General features: G+C 44.7%; 1 protein-coding gene across 4 annotated transcripts in view; it reads left to right on the forward strand.

The window, feature by feature from the left end:
* Nucleotides 1-23,071, forward strand: part of NCALD (neurocalcin delta) — a 210,791-nt gene extending 187,720 nt beyond the window's left edge. For all 4 annotated transcript variants that reach the window (XM_019495744.2, XM_059723835.1, XM_019495743.2 and 1 more), the window contains 2 exons: nucleotides 5,178-5,283; nucleotides 13,665-23,071. In XM_019495744.2, the coding sequence (XP_019351289.1) occupies nucleotides 5,178-5,283; nucleotides 13,665-13,762 (204 nt within the window). In that variant the 3' untranslated portion in view covers nucleotides 13,763-23,071. The remainder of the gene's footprint in view (nucleotides 1-5,177; nucleotides 5,284-13,664) is intronic.
* The last annotated feature ends 899 nt before the right edge of the window (nucleotides 23,072-23,970 follow it).

The following is a 23,970-nucleotide window of genomic DNA, read 5'->3' on the forward strand; positions in this document are numbered from 1 at the left end:
ATCCCACCAGGTTTCCATTAGCCCTACTAAGTCATAGGTGTTTTGTGCAAGCAGGAGCACTAGTTCATCCTGCTTGTTTCCCATGCTCCTAGCATTAGTATATAGGCACTTGAGCCCTGCGACTGGTGCCTTTGCTGCCCCCCGCTCCGAGTCCCAAGGGGCCCATTGTTTCTTACCTTCTCATTTCTTACCTGTGCCGTAGTGCTGGCGGCCCCACGTCTTGCAGGTTCCCAGTGTTCTCTTTCTTCAGGCTGGGCTGTCCTTGTGGGTGCCACATGGTTTGGTGGTCCATAGCTTCCCCCGCCCTCATCTTCCCCTCCCCCCAGTGAGCCTAGTTTAAAGCCCGCCGGAGGAGATCCGCCAACCTAGAAGAAAACACGCGCTTACCTTTGGGGGACAGGTGAAGCCCATCCCAACTGAGCATGTCCCTCGTCGTGATGTGCGGGTCGTTGTCCAGGAAGCCGAAGCCTGCCTCGAATCACCACTGCTGAAGCCGCCAGTTGGCCTCTCGGATGCAGTTCTCATGCCGTCTTCCACATCCGTTCACTAGTAGGATGGAAGAGAAAACCACCTGTGCACCGAACTCCCTCAGCACGCCGCCTAGAGCACTGTAATCCTCCATCAGGTGATCGGGGGTTCTCCTGGCTGCATCATTAGTACCCACATGGACTAGGACCATGGGGTAGTAATCGGTGGGCTTGATCCTGGCCTGGATTACCTCCTTCACATCCCGAATCTTTGCTCCGGGCAGGCAGTATACCTCTTGTGTTGAGGGGTCCTGGCGACAGATGGGCCCTTCCGTACCTCTCAGGATGGAGTCGCCTATGACGAGCACTCGTCGCCTCCTCCTCTGGGTCCTCGTGGATCTCTTGACCTGTTCGGAGTGTGAAGAATGTGGTGTTTCTTCTTGCCCAAGGGTTTCCTCCTCCCCTTCCATCTCCTGCAGGGTCGCCAGGGCCTCGTACCTGCTCTCCAGTTGGACTGGAAGAACTGGTACCTGTTCGCTGCGAGCAGCTCTGGTCCTGGATGTGACCGTCTGCCACTCTGCTGTGGAGGGCACTCCCCAGGCTGCTTCTTCCTTGGGTGCCTGGGCCTGCAGGGAAAGGAAATATCTGTCAATTTCATCCTCCGCCTCCCTGATCCCCCTCAGCCTGCTAACCTCCTCCCGGAGCTCCCTCACCTGCGCCTCCAGAGCCCTAAGACGGGCACCTGCTGGACAGGTGTGGGGGCCCCCAATCTCTGCTCCCCCCGGCCCTGCTGGGGATCCCCTGCAGGCCAGGAGGTAGGGGGACATCAGCTCCCCCATGGGCTCAGTCTGGGTGGAGGCCTCAGACCAGCCCCGGTTAGCCATGTCCCTCTGGGCAGAGGCCCTAGCAGCACTCCTCGTCGACACCATTCTAAGCTGCTGTTTGTTTGTCTACGCCCTACCCATACAGGAGTCTCTCTCCTGACCCTTCCTGCCCGCCCGCCGGCGCGAACGCCTGCGCAAACGCCGGCGCGCTCTTACAGAGCATGCCTGTTTGCACACTCTGTTCGCGCTGCACGGCTTGGGAGCGCGGCTCCCTACCGGCTCAGCTATATGGGACCCAGGGGGCTTCCCCTCCGGAGCCGGCTCAGCTGTGCCAGGTCCTTCCACCTCTCTTACCTTCGGGGGATCACCTGTTGCTGCCCTCGCTGCTGTTTCCACTGCTGCTGCTTCCATCTCCACCTCGGGTCAGTAAGTTAGTTAGTTAAGGGCCGGATGAGCTCCATCCGAGGGTGCTGAAGGCACTGGCCGACATCATTGCAGAGCCGCTGGCGGGAATATTCAAAAGCTCGTGGTGCATGGGCCAAGTCCCGGAGGACTGGAAAAGGGCCAATGTGGTCCCCATTTTCAAGAAGGGGAGGAAGGAGGACCCGGGCAACTATAGGCCAGTCAGTCTCACCTCCATCCTTGGCAAAGTCTTTGAAAAAATTATCAAGGCTCACATATGCGAGAGCCCGGCAGGACAAATTATGCTGAGGGGAAACCAGCACGGGTTCGTGGCAGGCAGATCATGCCTGACCAATCTAGTCTCTTTTTATGACCAGGTTACGAAACGCCTGGACACAGGAGGAGGGGTGGATGTCATATACTTAGACTTCAGGAAGGCCTTTGATACGGTATCCCACCCCATACTGGTGAACAAGTTAAGAGGCTGTGACTTGGATGACTACACAGTCCGGTGGGTGGCGAATTGGCTGGAGGATTGCACCCAGAGAGTCATGGTGGATGGGTCGGCTTCGACCTGGAAGGGTGTGGGCAGTGGGGTCCCGCAGGGCTCAGTCCTTGGACCGATACTCTTTAATGTCTTCATCAGTGACTTGGACGAGGGAGTGAAATGACTCTGTCCAAGTTTGCCGATGACACAAAGCTATGGGGAGAAGTGTACCCACCGGAGGGCAGGGAACAGCTGCAGGCAGACCTGGATAGGTTGGACAAGTGGGCAGAAAACAACAGGATGCAGTTCAACAAGGAGAAATGCAAAGTGCTGCACCTAGGGAGGAAAAATGTCCAGCACACCTACAGCCTAGGGAATGACCTGCTGGGTGGCACGGAAGTGGAAAGGGATCTTGGAGTCCTAGTGGACTCTAAGATGAACATGAGTCGGCAGTGTGATGAAGCCATCAGAAAAGCCAATGGCACTTTATTGTGCATCAGCAGATGCATGACGAATAGGTCCAAGGAGGTGATACTTCCCCTCTAGCAAGCGCTGGTCAGACCGCAGTTGGAGTACTGCGTGCAATTCTGGGCGCCACAATTCAAGAGGGATGCAGATAACCTGGAGAGGGTCCAGAGAAGGGCCACTCGTATGGTAAGGGCTTGCAGGCCAAGCCCTATGAGGAGAGACTAGAGAAACTGGACCTTTTCAGCCTCCGCAAGAGAAGGTTGAGAGGCGACCTTGTGGCTGCCTATAAGTTCATTACGGGGGCACAGAAGGGAATTGGTGAGTATTTATTCACCAAGGCGCCCCCGGGGGTTACAAGAAATAATGGCCACAAGCTAGCAGAGAGCAGATTTAGATTGGACATTAGGAGGAACTTCTTCACAGTTTGAGTGGCCAAGGTCTGGAACGGGCTCCCAAGGGAGGTGGTGCTCTCCCCTACCCTGGGGGTCTTCAAGAGGAGGTTAGATAAGCATCTAGCTGGGGTCATCTAGACGCAGCACTCTTTCCTGCCTATGCAGGGGGTCGGACTCGATGATCTATTGAGGTCCCTTCCAACCCTAACATCTATGAATCTATGAATCCATTGCCCTAACATTAGATGCATGACCAAGGGCTAGGGTAGGGGTCAGCAACCTTTAGGGAGTGGCAGGGCAAAATCAAGCCACTGCTTGCAACTCCGCTGCCGCAGCCACTGCCAGTGCCAATGCTGCTCTTAGTCATAGCTACTTCCCCACTGCAGTTACCAGTGCTACCACCCCTTACCCCTCACCACTGATTGCAGTTACCGCTAACTTCTGCCTGCAGTGAATTTGACAGTGAGAAAACCAAGAGTTATAGGGGGTGCAAGAGAGAGTGGGATTGGGGCGGCAGCAGGCATGCTGTAGACAAACTGCTCAGGTACACAGGAATGCTACTGCTCCACCCCCCACCCCGCACCGCAGAATTGCTGCCAACATCCTGGCTCCAGAGCCCAGATGCAATCGCTTGTCAGACCAGGCCCAGCCTGTGGACCGTAGGTTGCTGATGCCTGACCTAGGGGAAAGGTATTTGACTATATTCCTGCAACTTATTAAAATGTAATTAAACCAACCAATGTCTTTCTGAGTGTGTAACTCTGCACAGTATTCAAACCTGAGGAGTTCTGAAAGGTGACCTGGTTTCCTTGACATAAGAGAAGTAGTTAGGAGTGTTGGGAAAGCTGAGGGCTCCTCATTTTGCATAGGGAGCACCTCACATTGCATAACAACACCCCCAGCTGATGAAGATGCATTGCTGTGGCCCCAGGAAGCTGTGCCTTTGAGCCCAGCTTGACTAGATGAATGGAAGGGCAAAATGTGTTCATGAATGGAGAAACTAGACAGTTGGGGGTAAGTTGAGCCATCTGTAGTCTATAGCAAGGACCAAAACTCCCAGCATGGAGAGGGATGGAGACAAGATAATTAGAGGTGACATGTTGAGCTAAGCTTGTAAAACTAACCATCCCCAGATTTGTGCATACAATTGCTATGTGTAAGAAAAAACTTATACATATGCAGATTTAGATTTAGATATACAAATACCTAGTTTGTATGCAAAAATACAAGTTTTCATGTGCAACTACAGTTCACATATACAGTGTCATGTTTTGCAGGCAGTTTAGGCACCCAGCTTAGGGAATGTAGCTCTTACTGTCATAAAATTAAAATGTCCTAACCTACCTCTTTTATTTTGAGGAATAACAAAGTAATAAAACATACTAGTACTTGCTAATTATGAATATACTAGAATAGTAAATACATAACATAATTATTGAAAACACGCAATTTTTCTGGGGGACCAGGATTTCACTTCTCTGTAGAATGACCCATAGATGGTTTTGGTCTCTGAATCAGTATATATGTATGAAACTCAGTCAAAAAATAACATTTATCTGTCCCTTACATGAACTAGGCACTTCACAGATATAGAAGGAGCCACTGCCCTGAAAAGGTTACAGTGTAATAAGACAACTGGTAGGAGAGTGAGGGAGGCAAGCAGAATTTGGGGGAAATGAATAACAGACAAGAAAAATGAAGCAGGGGATGGGGGAAAGAAACATACAAAATTAAAGAAATGGTGTTTCATGTTGTGTGGACATGCATCTTTTTTTGCTTCACAGATCTAATGCGTCTTGATGATTTGTTGCACTGTTGCTGTGTCTAATGGGCTGTAAGGATGACAAGATGTTCTAAAGAATATTTTAATAGGAAAAAATCTAACCTCAGCCCAAATGTGGAACTGTCTCATAGTGCCTAAATAGGGAAACAAGTTTATGGAGCAAAAGACCCTCCAGTTGAAGAAAACATGTGTTTATAAAATGGTGCACTTTTGCTCCTATTAGGAGTCTGTCATGAGAACTGAGGCCAATGCTTATGGAGTACGCTGCTTGCTGTTTCCACCATTAAATAAGTAAAGCCTTGTAGTCGCATCCTGTAGCTTTTATCAACCCTGTGCTTCTGTCCCACCATCTAGGCTATCTATAAGATGGTTTCCTCAGTAATGAAGATGCCAGAAGATGAATCAACACCAGAGAAAAGAACAGAGAAAATCTTCCGTCAGATGGACACCAATCGAGATGGTAGGAATATCACGTGTTTTCCTTTACTTCTCTATACCCTGGGGTTAATGGGAGCTTACACTCCATCAAAGAGCTACACAGATGGGAATGGAAAGATGTCACTTTGATGTCAAGATAGTCACTGGTCTCAGTCTGTAAGATGTGCCTGCTCCTTTAAGAGCAGAAGCAGCCTACCTAGAGAGCCCTGAGAGCTAGGCAGCGCTCCCCAGGTGCAGGTTGCCCTGGCAGCAGGCTAATGAGGGAATTAGCTGGCACCTGTACCCGGTCAGCTGACCGGAAGGAGACAGGGCTCTGGGTACGTATAAGCCCTGGGCCTGGCAGGAGTCAGTTCTCTGGCAGCAGCCAGGGGTAAGGAGCTCTTGCAGGCAAACTTACTCAGAGATGCTTGGTTGCCTGTTGTGCTACTGGTGAGACTAACGGGCTTAAAGAGCTGCTAAAGTACCTGAGGCTAGGAGACACATTGCAGAGGGAAAAGCTTCTCTTCACATGCTTGCTGTGGTTTTCACATGCTTGCCTTCACTGCTTGCAACTCCGCTGCCGCAGCCACTGCCAGTGCCAATGCTGCTCTTAGTCATAGCTACTTCCCCACTGCAGTTACCAGTGCTACCATCCCTTACCCCTCACCACTGATTGCAGTTACCGCTAACTTCTGCCTGCAGTGAATTTGACAGAGAAAACCAAGAGTTATAGGAGGTGCAAGAGAGAGTGGGATTGGGGCAGCAGCAGGCATGCTGTAGACAAACTGCTCAGGTACACAGGAATGGTACTGACCACCCCCCTGTGGCCTAAGACCACAGCAGGTTGGGCTGGGTTGGAGCAGCTCCAGCTGGCAGATGGCCCAGGGGGCCAGCCTGCCAGTCCAGGGCTGTTCTTAAAGGGGAAGTGTGTGGTCTCCAGAGTTATGGTTATTGTTATATTGTAGCCCGGGGGCTTGTATTTATGTTATTATTTGAACTGGTGGACCAGAATGAGGCTGATTAGGGAAGAGGAGGCCTCATAGGGGGCATGCTATGGTGTGGAGAGCCCAGCGCCAGAGGGTCCAGCGACAGGGGTCAGGAGCCCAGTGATAACAGAAGGCCGACTTAGGCAAAGACCTCATTACAGGGACAACAATGATATACCAAATGCAAGGCATGGGGCCTGGTAAAGGGGCAGTTTTGGAGCCATACATCTAACCCATAAGGCTTGGGGTGTCCCGCAGGTCACCTAGTTAGAACGGGACCCAGCAAGGGGTCTAACAACCCACAGGGTTTAGTGGGGTCCATCAGGACCGTGACTTGCGCAGCAACTTGAGGGCAGCCTCCTTATCTACTATCTAAACCAACAAGATGTGGTGGGCAAAGCTAGAAGGCACCCACAGGACGAAGCTGGCACGGTCACAGAACCCATCCCTGGGGACCCTGCACTGTGACGGATTCATAAAGCAGTGACTATTTAGCCATGGGAGAGTTACTTAGGACCTTACACTGGTCTGTTAGGCTGTCAACAGACATCTCATTAGAGGCCGTTCCAGTTGATCCCAGTCAAAACATGGGACAAAAGAGAAACGGTACATCCTTGACACCTTCCAGGCTGCACTGCTGCTCCTCGGCCAGTAGGTGGCCAGAACAAGCATTGATAGGCTTGTCCCTGGAATGACTGGCAATTAACTTGAATGAGCTGCGATTAATTTACAGATGGGCACAGCACTGTCCCAGGGAAAAGTGTTAATGGATTTTATCTCACATACTACACTTAAAGGAGGACAATGGGCTATTAGGCCTGTAGGATCCTACTACAAAAGATTTTCTCCAAGAAGAAATGCTACTTCTGTTTACAACCTTAGCTCTGCTAGCTCTTCAGAACAGGGACTTCATATTCTCCTTTTACAAAGTTGGTCTTTCATTTCCCTACTTCATTCCTCCATTGACCTGACAGAAGCATTGTCATGATTATAATATGTTAAAAGCACTAAGTGATTCAACTCTGGGGCATAGTGTGGTTGCTTTCCATCCCTCTATCTGCAGATTTGCTTGTGTATAAGGAGCCACAGAATGTTTGCACATGTCCTGCAGTGGGACAGAGACAGTGTGTCATCTCTGTGGTGCTGTTCATGTTGCAAGGTGCATCTAGGATGCTCTGTATGTCCTGGGGTTTCCTTGGGCTAGTGGCATCTTCAGTAATTTAGAGCAGACTTCAAGGCACTCTAATTTATGCTACAGAAATAACACAGCAAACAGCAGGCCTGAGATCAAACATGAGGAGCACTTTTTTCTCCTGTCTGGTGTTTTCCTTGGTCATATGGTCTGCATAGATAGGATTGTAATTGCCGGGAGCAACTACACAAGATGTTTACTGTCGAGTTGCCTAATTAGCTCTGCAGTAAAGTCCCAACGTCTACACGTGCGGCCCTATTAGGCCACAGGAAACTAATTAACTCCGCTGCAGGTTAGCACTTGTAAATACAAGTACTATCATATGGTGGAGTTCTTTAGTGTGCAGCAATTCAAAAGTAGATGCTGACAGGGCTGGCTGGACACAAGGGTGCTTCAGTGCAGGGGTTGCCTGCTGGCTAGCCCTGCACATTGAGCCGGGTCAGAGCAGCCCTGGGCTGGTAGCCCCTCCCGGGTTCCCTGCCAACAGGGACTACTCCAACCCGGCTCAATGTGCTGAGGCCCTAGGTGCACATTCAAATGGCATGCCCAGGAGCAATGAACTCTAGCATGATACGCGTTAGAGTTTATTGCTCCGTGCTAACAGCACGTGTACATACATCTGCTGAGTAGTATTATTATGCATTAGTCTTAAGGGCATAAATGTCACTTTCAGATTAACATGTGTCACAAGGCTCATTTAAAAAGCCTAGATGATTTAGCTAAGCCTAGGATGGCTGGGGAACTGAGGGCACAAAAAACTCTTAGAACAGGGGCAGGCAAAATATGGACTGCTGGCCAGATCCAGTCCTCCAGGCACTTTCATCCAGTCCATGGTGCCCACCAACTAATTATACCCTGCCCAACCCTTCTGCCCTTGAGGATGGGAGTGAGGCACCCATGTATACACACACCCTACCAACATACCCTGTTGCACCTCACTTCCACCCTGTGAGCGGAAGAGCCCAGCCCCGCCAGCACACAGCTTCTGGGAGGGGCTGCTGCTGCCACTGCTGCAGCTGCTGGGGGACCTGCTGAGCTTCCCAATGTCCCACTCACTCTGGGCACCAGGTAGGGAAGCAGCAGGGGCTGAGGAAGGGAGCATGGGGCTGGCAACAGCATGGAGCCTGCATCCAGGGGGGTGGCAGCAGTGTGGAGCTCAGTTAGGCAGGGTGTGGGTGTGATGGAGGGTGGGGGTGTGTGGGGACTCTCCTCACAGTCCCTCATGGTGCGCAGCCACACAAGTTGCAGCAGCAGCAGCAGGCAGGGGCGCTTGTGCCCAGAACAGGTGTGGGTGCCTGGTGGTCCACAACTCTGGCCAGCACTGCACATGGGAACAAGGAGTGCAGGCTAGCTGGGCCACCTCTATCGCCAGGACTCCCTGCCATGCATGGGCAGCCTCTACACTTGCATGACACTGGAGGATAGCTCCACATCCTGGAGCTGGCTGCTTTCACTGCTCCCTGCCATACAGGTCCTGGGATTCTGCAGAAAAGCATGGGCCGGGGCTCCCCTCCATTTCCAGTGGATTCCCAGGACCTGTGCAGCAGGAAGCGGGCTTCAGTGGCATGCAAGAATGGGGGCTACTCGTGTGTGGCAGGGAGCCCCCATAATAGAGGCGGCCTGGCTGGGCTGTGCTCTTTTCCACAATGTGCAGTGTTGGCTGGAGCCACATGTTGTTGGGCACGAGCACCCCAAGCAGCCCCACCTGCTGCTGCTGCTGCCACCACTTGTGGGGCAGTGTGCCACTGGGGAGTGTGGGGGGGGTCCCACATTCCCCCACCCTCCCTCACACCCTACAAATGCCACACACCCACACCCTGCCCCCACAACCCCCCACATATACACCCCCAGCATACCTTATTGCCTCACACACACACATTCCCCCCACACCCCACCATGCACACACACACAAACCACACACTGCACCATACGCACGCACAACCGCACACCCGCACACACAATATACAAGACTAAGACTTTATTTTGAGTTATTATGCAATCACCTCTATATACAGTACACAAACACAAATCATGACAAAAATGTTTTTTGTAATAAAATTAAAATACGTTATAGTAAGTGTTTGACTTTTAGCGTATGGTTTGGTGTTGTTCTGGTTTTGAGATGACAATGCCCACCTCTCAAAAGGAGTATTTCTGGGGGGGCAAGGGGAAGGACTTCACATGGTAAAGGTCAGGGGTTAGGGGCAGGGCTTCTGGTCTCAAGATGGTGACCAGGGGCCTGGGCAACTGTCAAGGGACAGGGCTACCTATGCGGCCCTCAAAAGCTCACCAAACCTCATTAAGCAGCCCTCCAGTCAAAATAATTGCCCACCCCTGATTTAGAAACATCCAGCAGGGGAGTCTTCTCCTTGCCTTGGCTAATTAGGAGCCTCACTTTCTAATAGACTGGAAATATGGAGTAGGATTTGTAGGAGGATTCAGGTACACTGATTTTATAATCTTCCATTTAGAAGGGCTCTTATTTGGCTAAGGCCTGGATTTAAACCAGAGCTGAACAGAACTTAAAAGCCAGTAAATCATTTTGCAATCACCAGAGTTCCCTTCACTCTGGTTATATTTATTACTACTGGAATAAAAAACTTAGGTGCATGGTTTGCATCCTTATATATCTCTCATCAGTGTAAACACCAAAGCTGATCCCCATTTTGCTCTGACCATAAATAACTATACAAGATGCAGGGAAGTAATGAGTCAGATTAATAAATATCTGGAGATCTATGTATTACCATCATGTATGCTGTAGCTTTATGATAAAAATGATATGCAGTGTTGTGTTAAAATACTATCTTGCGCATAAAAGTAGTAAAGCATGGAAAGCCATTACTTACTTGGAGAGTGTAATTTCTAAAGCTGTTCTAATTTCATTACCTTATCATATATGTTTGTACATCTAAAAGGTTACTTATTTCTACATGGCACTTGCTTAGTAGAAAACTTGAGCTTTCAAGGCAGTCTTGAAACATCCATCATGCAGAGGGGCAAAGAAAATATTTAGATTGTCTGCTAATTGCGTAGCCAACCAAGGGACTATGAAATTGAAAGGCCTTGCTTTGTGCTTGTGTATTTTTCAGTACTTCAGGTGTTCCTTCTTTTTTCTTTTTTTCTTTTTGAGACAGGAAATGAGCCAATTATTGTAGTTATGTGAAATGAAGTCATTCTAAAAGTGGCCATACATTTTAAAAGAGACTCCTTGTTGGAGAGCTGTTGCTTAGGAACCTAACTTGTGATTTTTCTTTTAATTATTTTCCATACATTTTTTTAGAATCAAATATTGTCTTCAGATAGGTGGAAAATTCCCAGTATAGAAATATGACATCCAGGTTAACAAGTTAGCTTCCATTTTGCATTTCAAAGATAACCTTGTCTAATCTTGGGTAAAAATGGGGTTATTTGAAAAACATAGTAATGGTTCTGAATAGCGTTTTTCTTCACAGCACTTTACAGACACTGACTATATATTGCCACAAAACCTTTTAAGGTTGCTGAACTAATTTCAAGGACAAATCAAAATTACTTGGGAAGTGCTGCCATATTTCAGAAAGGGAGACTATTTTAGGATTTTCTGCTGGTTCCCACAGTCTCTGAGTTCAGCAATCCATGAAAGAAGCTATCAGGGTGGGATTAGAAACCAAAAAGGTCCAGTTCCTCAGACCACTGAGATTCAATTACCATATTTACTCAAATATAAGACAGCCCTGACTAGAAGATGACCCTCCAATAATTAGATTCTATATATGTCAAATTTTATAAATGTTATAATTGTCCAGGTATCAAATCTAATTATTGGAGGTTTGCCTTAAATTTGTCCCCTTCCCACTGCTACAGCAGAAAAATAAATCTGGAGGGGTCAGGTAGCCTCTTTGCTCTCTGCCTCCCACAACTTCTTCCCCCTGCAGCCTCTTCCCCACCCACCCTTACTGCCAGGCCCTGCTCTTCCTGACCATATGGAAATGAGGGACAGATCTGAAAAAACTAGCCTAGAAATAAACATACCTGTAGTAATTTGCATACAGGCAAATTATTACAGGTACCCATAGACTTAGTTCATTCAGAATTGATGTGTTGTACCTTTTTTGAAACTCCTGTGAGTTTTAGGACAGGTACTCCATAAACACACTTTCAAACAGCACTTGTGTACCTACTTATATGTACAAACTATGCATGATATTAGTCCAAAGCCAAAAGGCTCGTAATTAACTAGAGAAGGCACAGGGCAACCTAGTCCAGCTTCTCCGCATTGGGGTGGGAGGGGGAACATCAATCAGATGCATCAAGCTGAGGGGGGGGGACACAGGGATTCGGGACGAACTGTTTGGGACTCCATTTGGTGATATTTCCCCGACATTTAAGGCTGGTAAAGAGACAGGAATTATTGGAAACGGGAAAGAAAGGTGCAGCTGTGGGAGTGAAAAAGTCAAATTGAGCTCTCAGCTCTGCTCAGCTGAAATTTGGAACTTAATTCAGAACTGATTTGGCCCTGGGAACAAAATTTATTTTTTTTTTAAATCAGCATTTTTTGGCACCAGGGTGGGTATTGGAGTTTGTTGCAGTGTTTCCAAGTGCCGGCCTAGCACTGCAGTACCTCCAGGCTCAGTGCTTGTTCTCTCCTTAGGGAGCAGATGCCCATTTAAAAAGGGGTTCCCAGCAGTATGTTTGCCCGTTGGTTTCCATTACTGAGTACAAGCTGCTTTGGGCAGCAGTTTAATGATAGACAGGGTGTGTCTACACATGCTATTAATGCACTGTAAGCTTATTGTATCGTAAAATACTGTGCAATAAGCTTACCCCAGGAGTGCCTTTACATGTGTGCCTATTAAGAGCAAATTTGCTCCCAATGAGAACAATTCAGTGCAGGGATACTCCTGCCCTCCTCTGCTTCCCTACAGCAGCCAGGGGCTCTAGGCTCCCCTGGGTACAAGCCCTGGGCTGGCAAGGTGCATCAGGGTCAAACCTGGGCTCTTGGGGGTGGGGGCAGCTGTCCCACTTCTGAGGCAACTGCCTCCTAGCCCTGCACCCCAATTGGCAGATCAGGGCATGGGGCTGGGAAACTGTCCCCTCCCCCAGCAGCTGTTTCCCAATCCCATGCCCCAGTTGGGGCATGGAGCTGGGAAACAGCTGCCCGGGGAAGGGACAGTTCCCCCGCCCCCTGCAGCCTGGGCTGACCAGGAGCAATTTGCTCCTAGTCATCTGTCTACACATGTGCTACTGCACAGTAGGTACTGCACAGTTAATCTACTGTATCTACAGGTAGTACCCAGTACACAGTAGACTAATTTACTGCACAGTAAATGCTACACACATGTACAGAATGATGCTTTACTGCGAAGTAGATTAATCTACTGCACAGTAAAGTGTCTGCTGCAGATGTGTCCACAGTGTATTTAATGAGGTTTCCTTGTATTCAAATATAATATGAGAGGGTATTTTTCCCCTGTGCCGATTGAGGAAAAACCATGTCATGAACAGTGTATGTTCAAAGGAACCAAGGGGCTTTCAGTGTTATTTGGGGCACTATTTTCCCTCAGTTTTCCTTTGGATTCCCAGTCTTGTGGCTGGATAAGTGGATCTGAAAGGATGCATCAGATTGGGAGCTTTGATGAAGCATGTTAAGATTTTCTTTGTTCTTAGGCAAGTGAGAGCCCTGCATGCTGTGGAGATAAAGTTGATCTTCATTATTTATTAGTATTCCTGTACCTATTAGCATGGTGGTTGCCCTGAGTAGAAATTCTGGACCAGCTCTAATGTAGATAGGCTTCTCAGGTAAAGGCTGCCACACAGTGGTAAAACCTTCAGCGTCAAATTATTTCCTGAGTTCATAGATGCACTGTAATCGGCATTCAGAACAAACCTGAGGTGAAGAGATGGTTTGGGACCTTCTTTACATACACATGCTGCTCTGAGTAATCCCATATCCTTCTGAGACTGCCTGTGGTCTCCTATGATTCTGCAACATTTGCAAACAGCAGAAATGCTAAAGCCAGGCTTTTGCTTTGCACAGAGAGGACTACGGGAGGGGTCTTTAGCTCTGGAAATAGCTGCTTTTATCTCTGGTCCCCCAGATCCTAGATCTTACACCTTTGAGGCGGGCCACGAAGCTTGTCTGTTTTCCCAGGTGTTCCTTCACTTACACCTAATTGTAAATTTCCCAACATACTGATTGTTTGCATGTGTCCTGTGACTGATTCATGTATATTATACTACAAACAAGCTATTATTTTTTTCTAGGAAAACTCTCTCTGGAAGAGTTCATCCGAGGGGCCAAGAGCGATCCGTCCATAGTCCGTCTCCTCCAGTGTGATCCCAGCAGTGCAGGGCAATTCTAAACCAATTGATTGGATGAATTGTATATCTGCCTTTTTTTGCCAAACAACATTCATGGTGGTGTTGCCTCTGTATGGCCAATTAATGCCTTCTTTTGTGGCATCTTTTAGCTTCTTTTGTTGTGGATTAATTATAAGAATGCTGAATTGCTCTTAACAATTTGTCCAGAACACGGACAGTACTGTTTGCAACAGACATCATGGTGTTAATTGTTTTAAAGATTTTATTTTGTTTTGTTTTATTGTGTCTGTTTTCAAAGTAAGCATCAAGAAGGAAAAAACCTGCAGCAACACACACTGACAGATTTAGATTGCTGCTTTAATAGTTAGAAATTTGCCCGCAGGATCTGAAGCACTGTAAGTGTTGAAGTGCAAAGGGCTGCATCAGGTGTAGTATGTCCTGATCTTCTGCCAATAGGCACAAGTTAAATTATAAGACAGGATCAGTACGAAGGGTTTGCACAAATGTTGGCAAGTGACAACCCACTTCAACCCTTCTATGACACCACATTGTTTCAAGATACTGTGAATGTTGTGGGTTTTTTTAAGGAGTGTGGAGGAGAAAACATGATCAACTTTTTTACAAGGTTTACAATGGTTGATTTAGCATGGTTGTATTTGAAAATCAAAGATTTATAATCCAAAAACAATCAGAGAGATGCTACTGAATCCATTTGGGAATCACCAGGCAGATATTGAAAACTGGGTCTGAAAGATAAACTTAAGGGAGATGTGTGTTTAGTGTGAGGTGTTCAGGCTAGGAAAAAAGTGTTTTTTACATCAGGAGAATGAGAGTTTGATTAGCATAGCAGCATTGTACAACCTTACACAGCAAATGCCAAGGCAAACCTGCTGAATGTTCTTGTCCATTCAGAAGTTCTTTTTTTTCTCTCTCTCTCCCTCTCTCTCTCTCTCTCCACAAATAATGCAGGTCCTAGGCCTGCTGTTACAGGGAAGCTAGTATCAAAAACTGTTTGGAACATAAAACTGTGGCATTTGCATTTCATCTGCTTTAGTGGGGTTCAGAAATCTGTATGGAAACAAGGAAATGGTACACTTAATAGCATATTTATATATGTATATAAAAATTAAAGCAAGATTAGCTACAAGAGAAATGTGAATGTTTATCTTTTCACCTAGTTGCGGAAGGATTTTTAAAATTTGCTGCTGTAAGATTGTATCATCTGGGTAGGGTCACTGTACTCGGATCTGAGCCTATGTTTGGGATTTTGTGATGAATTTGCAAGTACTGAAGCAGCATAACATTTTAGTGCCAGGCAGCATTAGGATGACTGTGTGAGAGATAATCTATCATTTGTTGAGTCTGCTTTGGAATCCTGTTGGCGAGCTATGTCTGCAGTCAGCACACTAGATCAGGAGTTTGTGAGACTGCCATGGCATAATCTTTGTAGGAGAGGTGAAGGTGACATTTGGTTAAGTGACCTTGTAGATGCTAACCCCCTATTAGCCTTAATTTAAAATAAAAATGAATAAAGTAGGTTAGTTCTGCTACTGCTAACTAGTTGAATGCTAGTTAGCAATCAGGAAAAAGTAGATGGATATTACTAATTTGTTTCTGGCCACTTACTAGCAAAACATATGTAGACATTCAGAAAAGAGAAAAAATCTTTGACTTAGCTATCCTGTGTTTAATAGTGGAGATGCATGAAAATTAATTCTCAATAATTAATCAGTTCAATTCAAGATATCATCAGTGGCTAAGCAAACCTAAATAAAATGTCACCAGGTGCATCTCTTGTCTCAAAGGGCCTAGAGGGCTTGCTCAGAATCAGTTTACTTTCAGGTGGTTAGTGAAATTCAATTTATGTTTTATATTGCTAAACAGATTAAAAGACTAGACAAAAGCATGTGTGCCATGTGGAACAGACAGATGCAGAAAGAGACAGGTGTCTCTATGTAATGCTATTAGCTCTTTATGGTGGTCCCTGGCCAATCCTACTATGAACTGAAATGGGTTTATCAATTTCTCACCAGCTCCTTCTTTACTCTCTCCTCAGCCCCATTAGAAACACCGGGCACAAATGAGACCCTTTAAAGAAGAGCCTGTGATCTCTGTGATACTTTCAGTGTTCACAAGAAATAGCCCCTGGAGACTCCCTGGGCCTTTGTACCTAGGCAAAATCTGCAGAGATGTCCTCCGGCAGCATCAAAGATCTGTTTGCTTGTTAGTGCTCTGAAGATGGCTTTTTATTTGTACAAATCTGGCTAGATACTTGGCTGGTGCATGTTGCCCCATGGAAGTTAATGACCTCTAGCAATTAATGCTCTCAGCAGATCTGGGTCTTTATGAGACTGCACCAAAACTCTTCTCTAAGGTGCTCTGTTACCTTCACTATCTGGAGTAATTGGCTTAGAAATCCTAGTGCCCATAGGAAAATGCTAAAGCTTTAATCTCCAGTTTGTGTGCAGGCTCATAGATTAGAAGCAGACACATTTAGAAAACCTGACATTTATTGGAACTGAATTTGGATATCTCCTATCATTACATCTTTTTTTTAGTACAGTGAAAGCAGTTGCATTTGACTAAAACTATTAAAGTGTTACCTTTTTTAAGCAGCTGCGTTCCATCTCTTTTTTTCGTACCAGTATAAGACTTTTGGTTCAGAAATTATTTTCTCAGTGTGTTCTTTTTTCCCCTCCTTTTGTTTTGGTTTTGTTTTGGACAGAATCAATCCATGCGTTAATACTTTCCTTTAAACATGTGCTTGAAAATCCAACTGTGATGTGACCCTAGGCCAGTGGAGTTGTAATTCTTTCCACTGGAACACAAAGTCTGGAAGACTAGAAGTAATCTACAGCTGCAGAGGACATAACTGGAGATATAGTTATTGTATAAACATTTACAGAATGTATTAAGGTTATTCCTTAACTGTATTAAGGTTATACCTGTATTAAGTTTATTCCTTTAACTTACAATATATATTGTTTCAAAAGATTAACGATCCCTTTCTTACTCTGTAAGTAAAAACATCATCTATACTTTGAAATTGATCCAGAATTTAATTTGTTAAGCAGCCACCTGCAGTTTGCTAACAAAACAAAATTGCATTATTTGTGCTCTTTATTGTTTTGCTAATTGTTGTTATTGCTTTCAGTGATATCTTGAGAAGAGATGGCCCATTTGAAATAAAACATCACAGCAAGATTAGACATTTTTTTAAGTGACTGGATTAACATCTCTTTTAAGTTAAAGCACTGCAGGCAGGATAGGCTGTTTGATACCACTTCCTGCTACTTTGGAGGCATATTTTTCAGTAATATGTATATATTTAGCAGGTAAACAACCAATCTGGTACCTCAGAAAGTTTAGTGACTAGTATGGAGACTTAATACCTACAAAAGTACATCCAATACAATTCCAGTTATCTAGAATTCTCACTTAAGCATGGCTATTTTTTGTTGTTGAGGACTATCCAGATACTGTGCCCTTAGCTGGCAATACCACCCAGCTGTGCAGCCCAACTGGTATTTGATAGGCTGCATTTGTTGTAATAGCCAAACAGCAAAACCAGCCAGCATTCACTGTCCTCATCTCTGAAGACTGGGACCTTGGATCACAGCCCCTGTAAAGCCAGCTGGTATATTCTCTGGTGCACTCTAGGTTTAGGTGAACTGAAGAACCACTATCTTACTTGAAGCCCCATGTATCCAAATGAGACCAGGTAAACAGAGCTGCATGCTACCTCCTGCTGTGATAGGAACATTTAACACCTTGGAACATTTCTCACTGTCCCTATAAGAAATACTTTGCTGTTTTCTGTTAGAATGTTCTGTTCACTGTAAGGTTCACTCCCTATATAGCTACTCTCAATGGGAGATTTGTAAGTGCACCTAAGATGAAAAGTCTGTACATCTTGGCGCAGTACACATCATGATCTGCAAACAGAGCTGCACCAATATGCATCATTTGTACTGTCAAATGCCATGGTACCCAGCAGGCTTGTAGGTAGAATAGTTGGCTGCAGTGAGGGCAATCTCTACATTCAAAGCTATCTTTGGAAGTGTTTATTTGTCTCCCCTATTTTAAACAGTGCGGCTTTTTATAAACATAGGAAAAAGGACAACCACCCAAGGAAACCAGTGCTGTCAGAATGAGAGAAAAACCATTAGCAGAGGCCACCAGCCAGATGTAATTCCTTGAATTTCATATTCCAACCCTGTTCATTAACACTAAACTGCTGTACCTGATCTGGGTGGAAGTGTGAGTTTAAGTCCAGGATCATTTTCTAAATTAATCTTGTGACAGAACTCTGTCCCATTGTTACCTGTGGTGGGATGGTTTTTGGCTGCACAGGATAGTGCCACGTGACTGATATGAGACCTGCTGAAAGTAATACTTTGCTCATCATTTACAAAGTCAGCTGGTGCTTTTAAGCTCTGTATCTTTCTTCATTTCATGTATTTGAAGTTGGTTTATAGCTTTTATGACCTACTATACTATTTTAAAGGATAACTAAGTTTGGTAAACATTAGCCAAACAGGATTGAAAGGGAGAACCATACGTTGGATCCCCAGTGTCTCCTACTCCAATATCAAGTCCATTTCCATCAAGCAGCAAGGTCACAGCTAGTAGTTATGAGAAGAGTAAGTTAATTGGCTTTATTTTACTAGTATGTTCTCCCATGGTATAACTGCATCTTCAGTATGTTTCTGTTGTTTACTGGATGTTTTAGAGACAAAGGGCTTTGCCATTAACCTTGTGTTTTTGGTTACACTGATGTAAATTGCATGTTCAGTGGTACCCAATGAGAATAGTAATACTTTTCACCCACCTTGCATGTCTGTAAATGGTTATGCAATGGAAGGTCAGGCCCAAGGATCAGGCCTGCTCTGGCATATAGCTATGAAACGAAATGGCACCTACCTTCTAACTAAACAGATGTGCTTCCCTGGTGTGTTCAGTCAGAGCTGCTGGCTCCTGTTACAAAATAAGCATTTAGTATTTTTCACTTCGGAGCCAACATGTCTGCAGGGAGGGGGAAGGATTCTTTTCCTTCTCATGTATGAGGAACAGATCTATTTACCGTGCTCCAATTAAACTCCAGCCAAGATAACAGATGGTCACTAAGGGCATAATTGGAAGACAAATGGTGTTTCACAGGTGTAACTGAGGACATAATTTGGCCTGCAGAACTTTTGTTCCTGAGTATGATACACAAGAAAAAAACAGCTGAGCCTGACTCAGTTTTCGAGCCAAGCTATAGGAAAATACCTTTGTAAACTGCAAACATTTTACATAAAATGACTGAATCAACAGACACCAAACTCTGCATGCCTGACAGAGAGCACCTTTTCAGAGAAGGATTGCACTTCAACCATTGGTGCTCCTCTGTTTAGAAACAGAATCAAATAATGGCTGCAAATTGTTGTGAAATGCAGGTACCAGTGCACTGTGGGGATACTGCATTTGGATAATTCAGAAGGTGGATTTGTCTTCATTTCTCCCACTCTATGAGACCATAACTGACTTTTATACCTTTGGGTGTCTCACTTAGTAGCATCTGTCATTTCACTCTTTACTGCCCTACTCTATTTGCATTAATCTACAAAGACATATGATATCCAAGTAATGGTGGATACCAATCAGACCCTATTATACATTTTACTTACCCTCTCCTTCTCAGTGCTTTGGGGACACTGGTTCTTGACATCCACAAGTGCAGATATTGATGCCGCTTCATGGATAAACTTCTAATGTGGCCCCCAAGCTTGGGTATGCCTGGGTAGTTGTGCACTGCTCACCAAGCCACAGTATCTACTATAATTAAATACTCTAAACATCTGAAATAATGTGGCTTAGTTTAACCAACACTGTTCAATCTAATTATATTGTTTAATCTGAAACAATATCAATTTAATAAATTGAACCATGCCAGGTTTTTTCCTATGGCTTTTGTAATGGAGAACTGATTTCTTCAGGGCAGAGCTGGTGTCTTCCTATATGTCAGTATTATGGGAGCCTTGATTCTGACTGGAGCTTGTGGGTGCTACTGGACAACTAGTATTTAAAAATAATAATGTCATGTTAATTCCTTCTGACAAATACACAAAAGCAAACCTTATCTACATTTTCTTTGCTTTTCTTCTTCCAAAGGAGTATCAGAGTGAACAGGGTAGATGGGGTTTTCAAAGGTATTCAGCACTGGCCTGATTCCACTCCCACCAAATTTGAGGGAGGTTTTATACTTGACTACAGAAGCTTTACCCTTGAATTCAGCATGACCAGAATTGAACCAATGTTGAGCCCTTTTGAGAATCCCACCCTACCTGTCCAAAGAATGAACATGCCCAAGAAACTGAGGGGGGAGATGATGATTATTAGCAAAAATACCTGGAAAAATGTTTCTGAACACTAAGTTGCATTTGCCCCGATGATTGGCTATGAACGGTGTCACGCTCGATGGGTTTTAGGCAATCATCTGTAGGAGATTCTGCTTTCTTCCCTCCTCTCCTGCCATTAGGTACCAGCATTTCCACTGTAGCCAACCCTTATAGGTAAGTATTTGGAAGAACAAATATAGTTGCAAGCTATATCAAATAGTCATATACATTATTTTGTGTCTAGACATGACCATTCCAATGCTTTAGAAGATCATGGGGTTTTTTTATTTTCTCATTTAATTTCCTTGCTGATATTTCAGCTTGTGTTCTTTTTTATAGCTCTTCTGAAGACAGTGAAATGTCCTGTTACTAGATTCAGTCCTCCCAATTCTTATTTTTAGCTCTTATTACAACAAAATTCCTATTAATCCTAACAGCAGCTTTGCTTTAGTTACCACACAGAGAGTCCTGTGCACCATGAAAATGGAGTTTTTGAGTGATTTAGAAATTGTTTTTGTTTGCACAATATTGGCTTTTGGAGTTGGCTGTATTACATATTTGACATGTCTTGCATTAGAACTTAATTCCTCAGTTCACCAGCCCTTTAGGATTTCCACTTTTCCTTGTTATATTTCTGCAGGTTTGGTCATTTTGCAAGCATTACACTAGCTATAAGTGTATTAGCTAAGAGCCTGTCCAAGCAATTTTGACATTATCCTGCTCAAAAACAATGTATGGTAGGGATTTAGAGCTTGAGGCTAAGTGCACTCCACATACACAGCACACATGAAGATCAGTGGGCATTCCACAAGTGCAACACTTGCCTTATCTATCTCTTAAGGTATGTCTACCCAGCAGACTGAAGTGTATTGAAGAGAGACTGACGCTAGCTTTGACTTGGCTTGGGCCCTGGAGATGGCTGAGCCCTGACCTAGCTTTCGGTACAGGCTAGTTTACTCTGCTTCTTGGAAAAAAATGACATACCTGTCCTTCTTCTGTGCATTACTTCTTTGCAAACAAGCCCATGTATTCTGAGCAAGAAATGTCCAGTTCAGAAAGAAGGAGAAATAGGAATTAAACTAGCTCGAGCTGCAACATCTTATGGCTGTTGTCTCAAATCCTGGGTGTCCTCTGTATGGTCACATTACATGTTGTGGGTCAAGTTTTTTTTTTTTCCATTTTGGCTATAGCCTCATTTGATCACATCAAAAGCCTTCACTCAGTTCTTCCACAGGCAAAACCTGCTGCAAGTGAAGTCTGTAGGAGAGTTGCCTGCATAAAGATGGAGAGAAGTCTAGGATTTGGCCCATTGCTGTGATTCCTCTGGATGTTGTAGATATTCCCAGGGTGATACACAAAGCCCAACGTATAAATTGAAACCAATAAACAGAGGTTGAAGGAGTGCAGTGCATGTAGTCTGTGCTCCTAAGTATAATCAATCCTTGTCCTTTTATAAACTTCTAAAATATTTCTCAGTGTGACCAGGATAAACGTTTCTCATGTACCTGAGTTATATGACAGATTCAGAAGAATGACTCTTTCCTCACTGACGATGCTTTCCTATCTGTCAACTGTTTTCCTCTGTACATATGACCTGCAGATCTATGGAAGTCCTACCAGCATTGGTTTGTATTTTTAAGGCTGTACTGGTGTGTGATGGTATTGTGTTTTAGTAGTGGCATCTTTGTTGTACGATGTAAAAACAATTTAAAATAACTTCTTTTATTATTGTTCAACCTAAAGACACAGCACCAAGAAATGCATGTTTCTGTTCAGTAGAATCAACCTTTTTCTTTTCTGGTTAGCAATAGCTGCATGGGATGCAGTTGTTTTCTGTGGTGTACAAAACCTGCATTCTTCTTTTAATAGGGGTTAGTTTCAAAATGTCACAAACTCTTCCAGTGCAGTCTGTTTTTCTGCATTTATCTCACAGATACAAACTTTTTTGATCACACATGCTGTGTTGTTCTCACTGCTATATAACTGCAGCCAGGCTTGCAGGAGGAGGGCAAGACACAGCAGGCTCTCCCATGAACCTATAATCAATAGTCCCATGTGAAGCTTATAGCAAAGAGTATCTCATCCCTCCAGATATGCTGCCAAGACCAGCTTGTGCAGACTTTTTATCAGTCAGTCACATTTTTGCTCTTGGTTTCCCCTCAGAGACTGTTGACTACATCAAAATTAATTTGATGTGTTGCAGACTTAGGTTGGCCCAGTTTAGTCCTTTTCTTCTTAATGATGAGGGTAACTGCTAAAACTATAACTTAAAATACGGTTGGTCTTGAACTGTAAATTCTGGGTCTGAGTCCCACTTGGGGCATTTAGATCTAGCTAGGGTGTTAGCTCAGCTCATCAAAGATGGCAATATTTTGATGTTTAGATCCACTTCCCTTTAAAGTTTGCTTGGATCCAGGACTGTGGTACAACCAACCTCTGTAGTTACCACCCAGTTTCTGAGAAGGGTGGGAATCCATTTTATAGTCAGGCCCAGGAGAAGGTGTCCTGTATTTCAGGAGTGGTTTTAAGGGTGAAGCATTTTAAAATGCTGACTAAAATTTAGCAAATATGTTTGTCCTTGCTATTTGAACACTCGCCAAACAGCATTGTGTGGTTAAAAAAGATACATTTGTAACAAGGTTTTTTTCAGTGCCAAACACATGAACAGTATTGTTTGAAGGGAAATACAATTTTTTACTGTAATGTTATTAATGTTGAACAAGTATTGTTTTTAAATGTTAGATTTTGAAGACTTTTGTATTGTAAACTGTTTTGTGACACGGTGCTTTTTCATACTGGAATTACCGATTGCACCTAACTATGAATTATAATGTTTTCTTATATAAATACGTAACCATGAACAATCTTTATGACAAACCAGTGTATGGCGAATACCCAAGATTCAAACAAATTCTCCAACTGAGACCCCCTAAATGTTCTTTCCCACTAATAAATATTCTGCTGGAGCTAGCTTTTTTTTGGAAAATGCTATTATATTGTTTACAGGGAAACATAAAAGACCTATCCATGGGGCTTATAGACAAGACCCAGCACCCAGATCGCAACTGGATTCTTTTGCCACTACTGCCTGTTTCCAGTTTTCACATGGCCTTGTCCATGCCAGGTAGGAAAGCAGTCCTTCCAAGGGCTGGATCGATGCTGTGCTGCCAGCAGCACCATTTCTTACTCTCAGCCTGGAAGAAATGGAATAAGGGGACTTAGGATAAACCTTGAAAAATCATCTGGCACAGCAGACAGCCCCAACACTTGCTTCTACACAGTTCTTCATCCTATCTGAGGTATGGTAGTTGGTTTAAATTTAAATTTCTTTCTCTCGGCCAGTGATTCTCAACCAGGTGCTGCTCCACCCTGGGGTGCCTTGAGGTCCTTTCAAGGGTGCCGCAGGGTGACATTCAGAGTTAACTAAGTGTGCAAATATGATTCCTGAGATAAACTCAGAGATTTCAAATAGGAATCCATAGTGTCAAAAACATTCTGACCTGTTGTGGGCTTTCTGTATTCTTTGCAACTGAAGAATTGCTCTATTTTTTTCTGTAGTCAAAAAACAAATAGAAAGAAAGAGTCGGCATTTCCCAATGGGTGCCTTGGATCTATTAAGGGGTTCCTTGATTCTATCGAGGGAGGGGGGCAGGGCTTAAGGCTAGCAAGGGGTGCATTGAGTCTCTCAAGAGGTGCCACGAGTCTAAAAAAGTTGAGACCTAGATTGGTATCACCTCCCTCGTATTGGACATAATGAAGCTTGAAGCTGAGGTGTTAGGAAACCACCTATTCCAGCAGCTTTGCCAACTTCATTCTGTCCTTTTCCAGTTGGTCTCTCATTGTAGACCTCTGTCACACAGGTATGTGAC

The sequence above is a fragment of the Alligator mississippiensis genome, chromosome 3 (assembly GCF_030867095.1).
Source record: "Alligator mississippiensis isolate rAllMis1 chromosome 3, rAllMis1, whole genome shotgun sequence".
Classification (NCBI taxonomy): domain Eukaryota; kingdom Metazoa; phylum Chordata; order Crocodylia; family Alligatoridae; genus Alligator; species Alligator mississippiensis.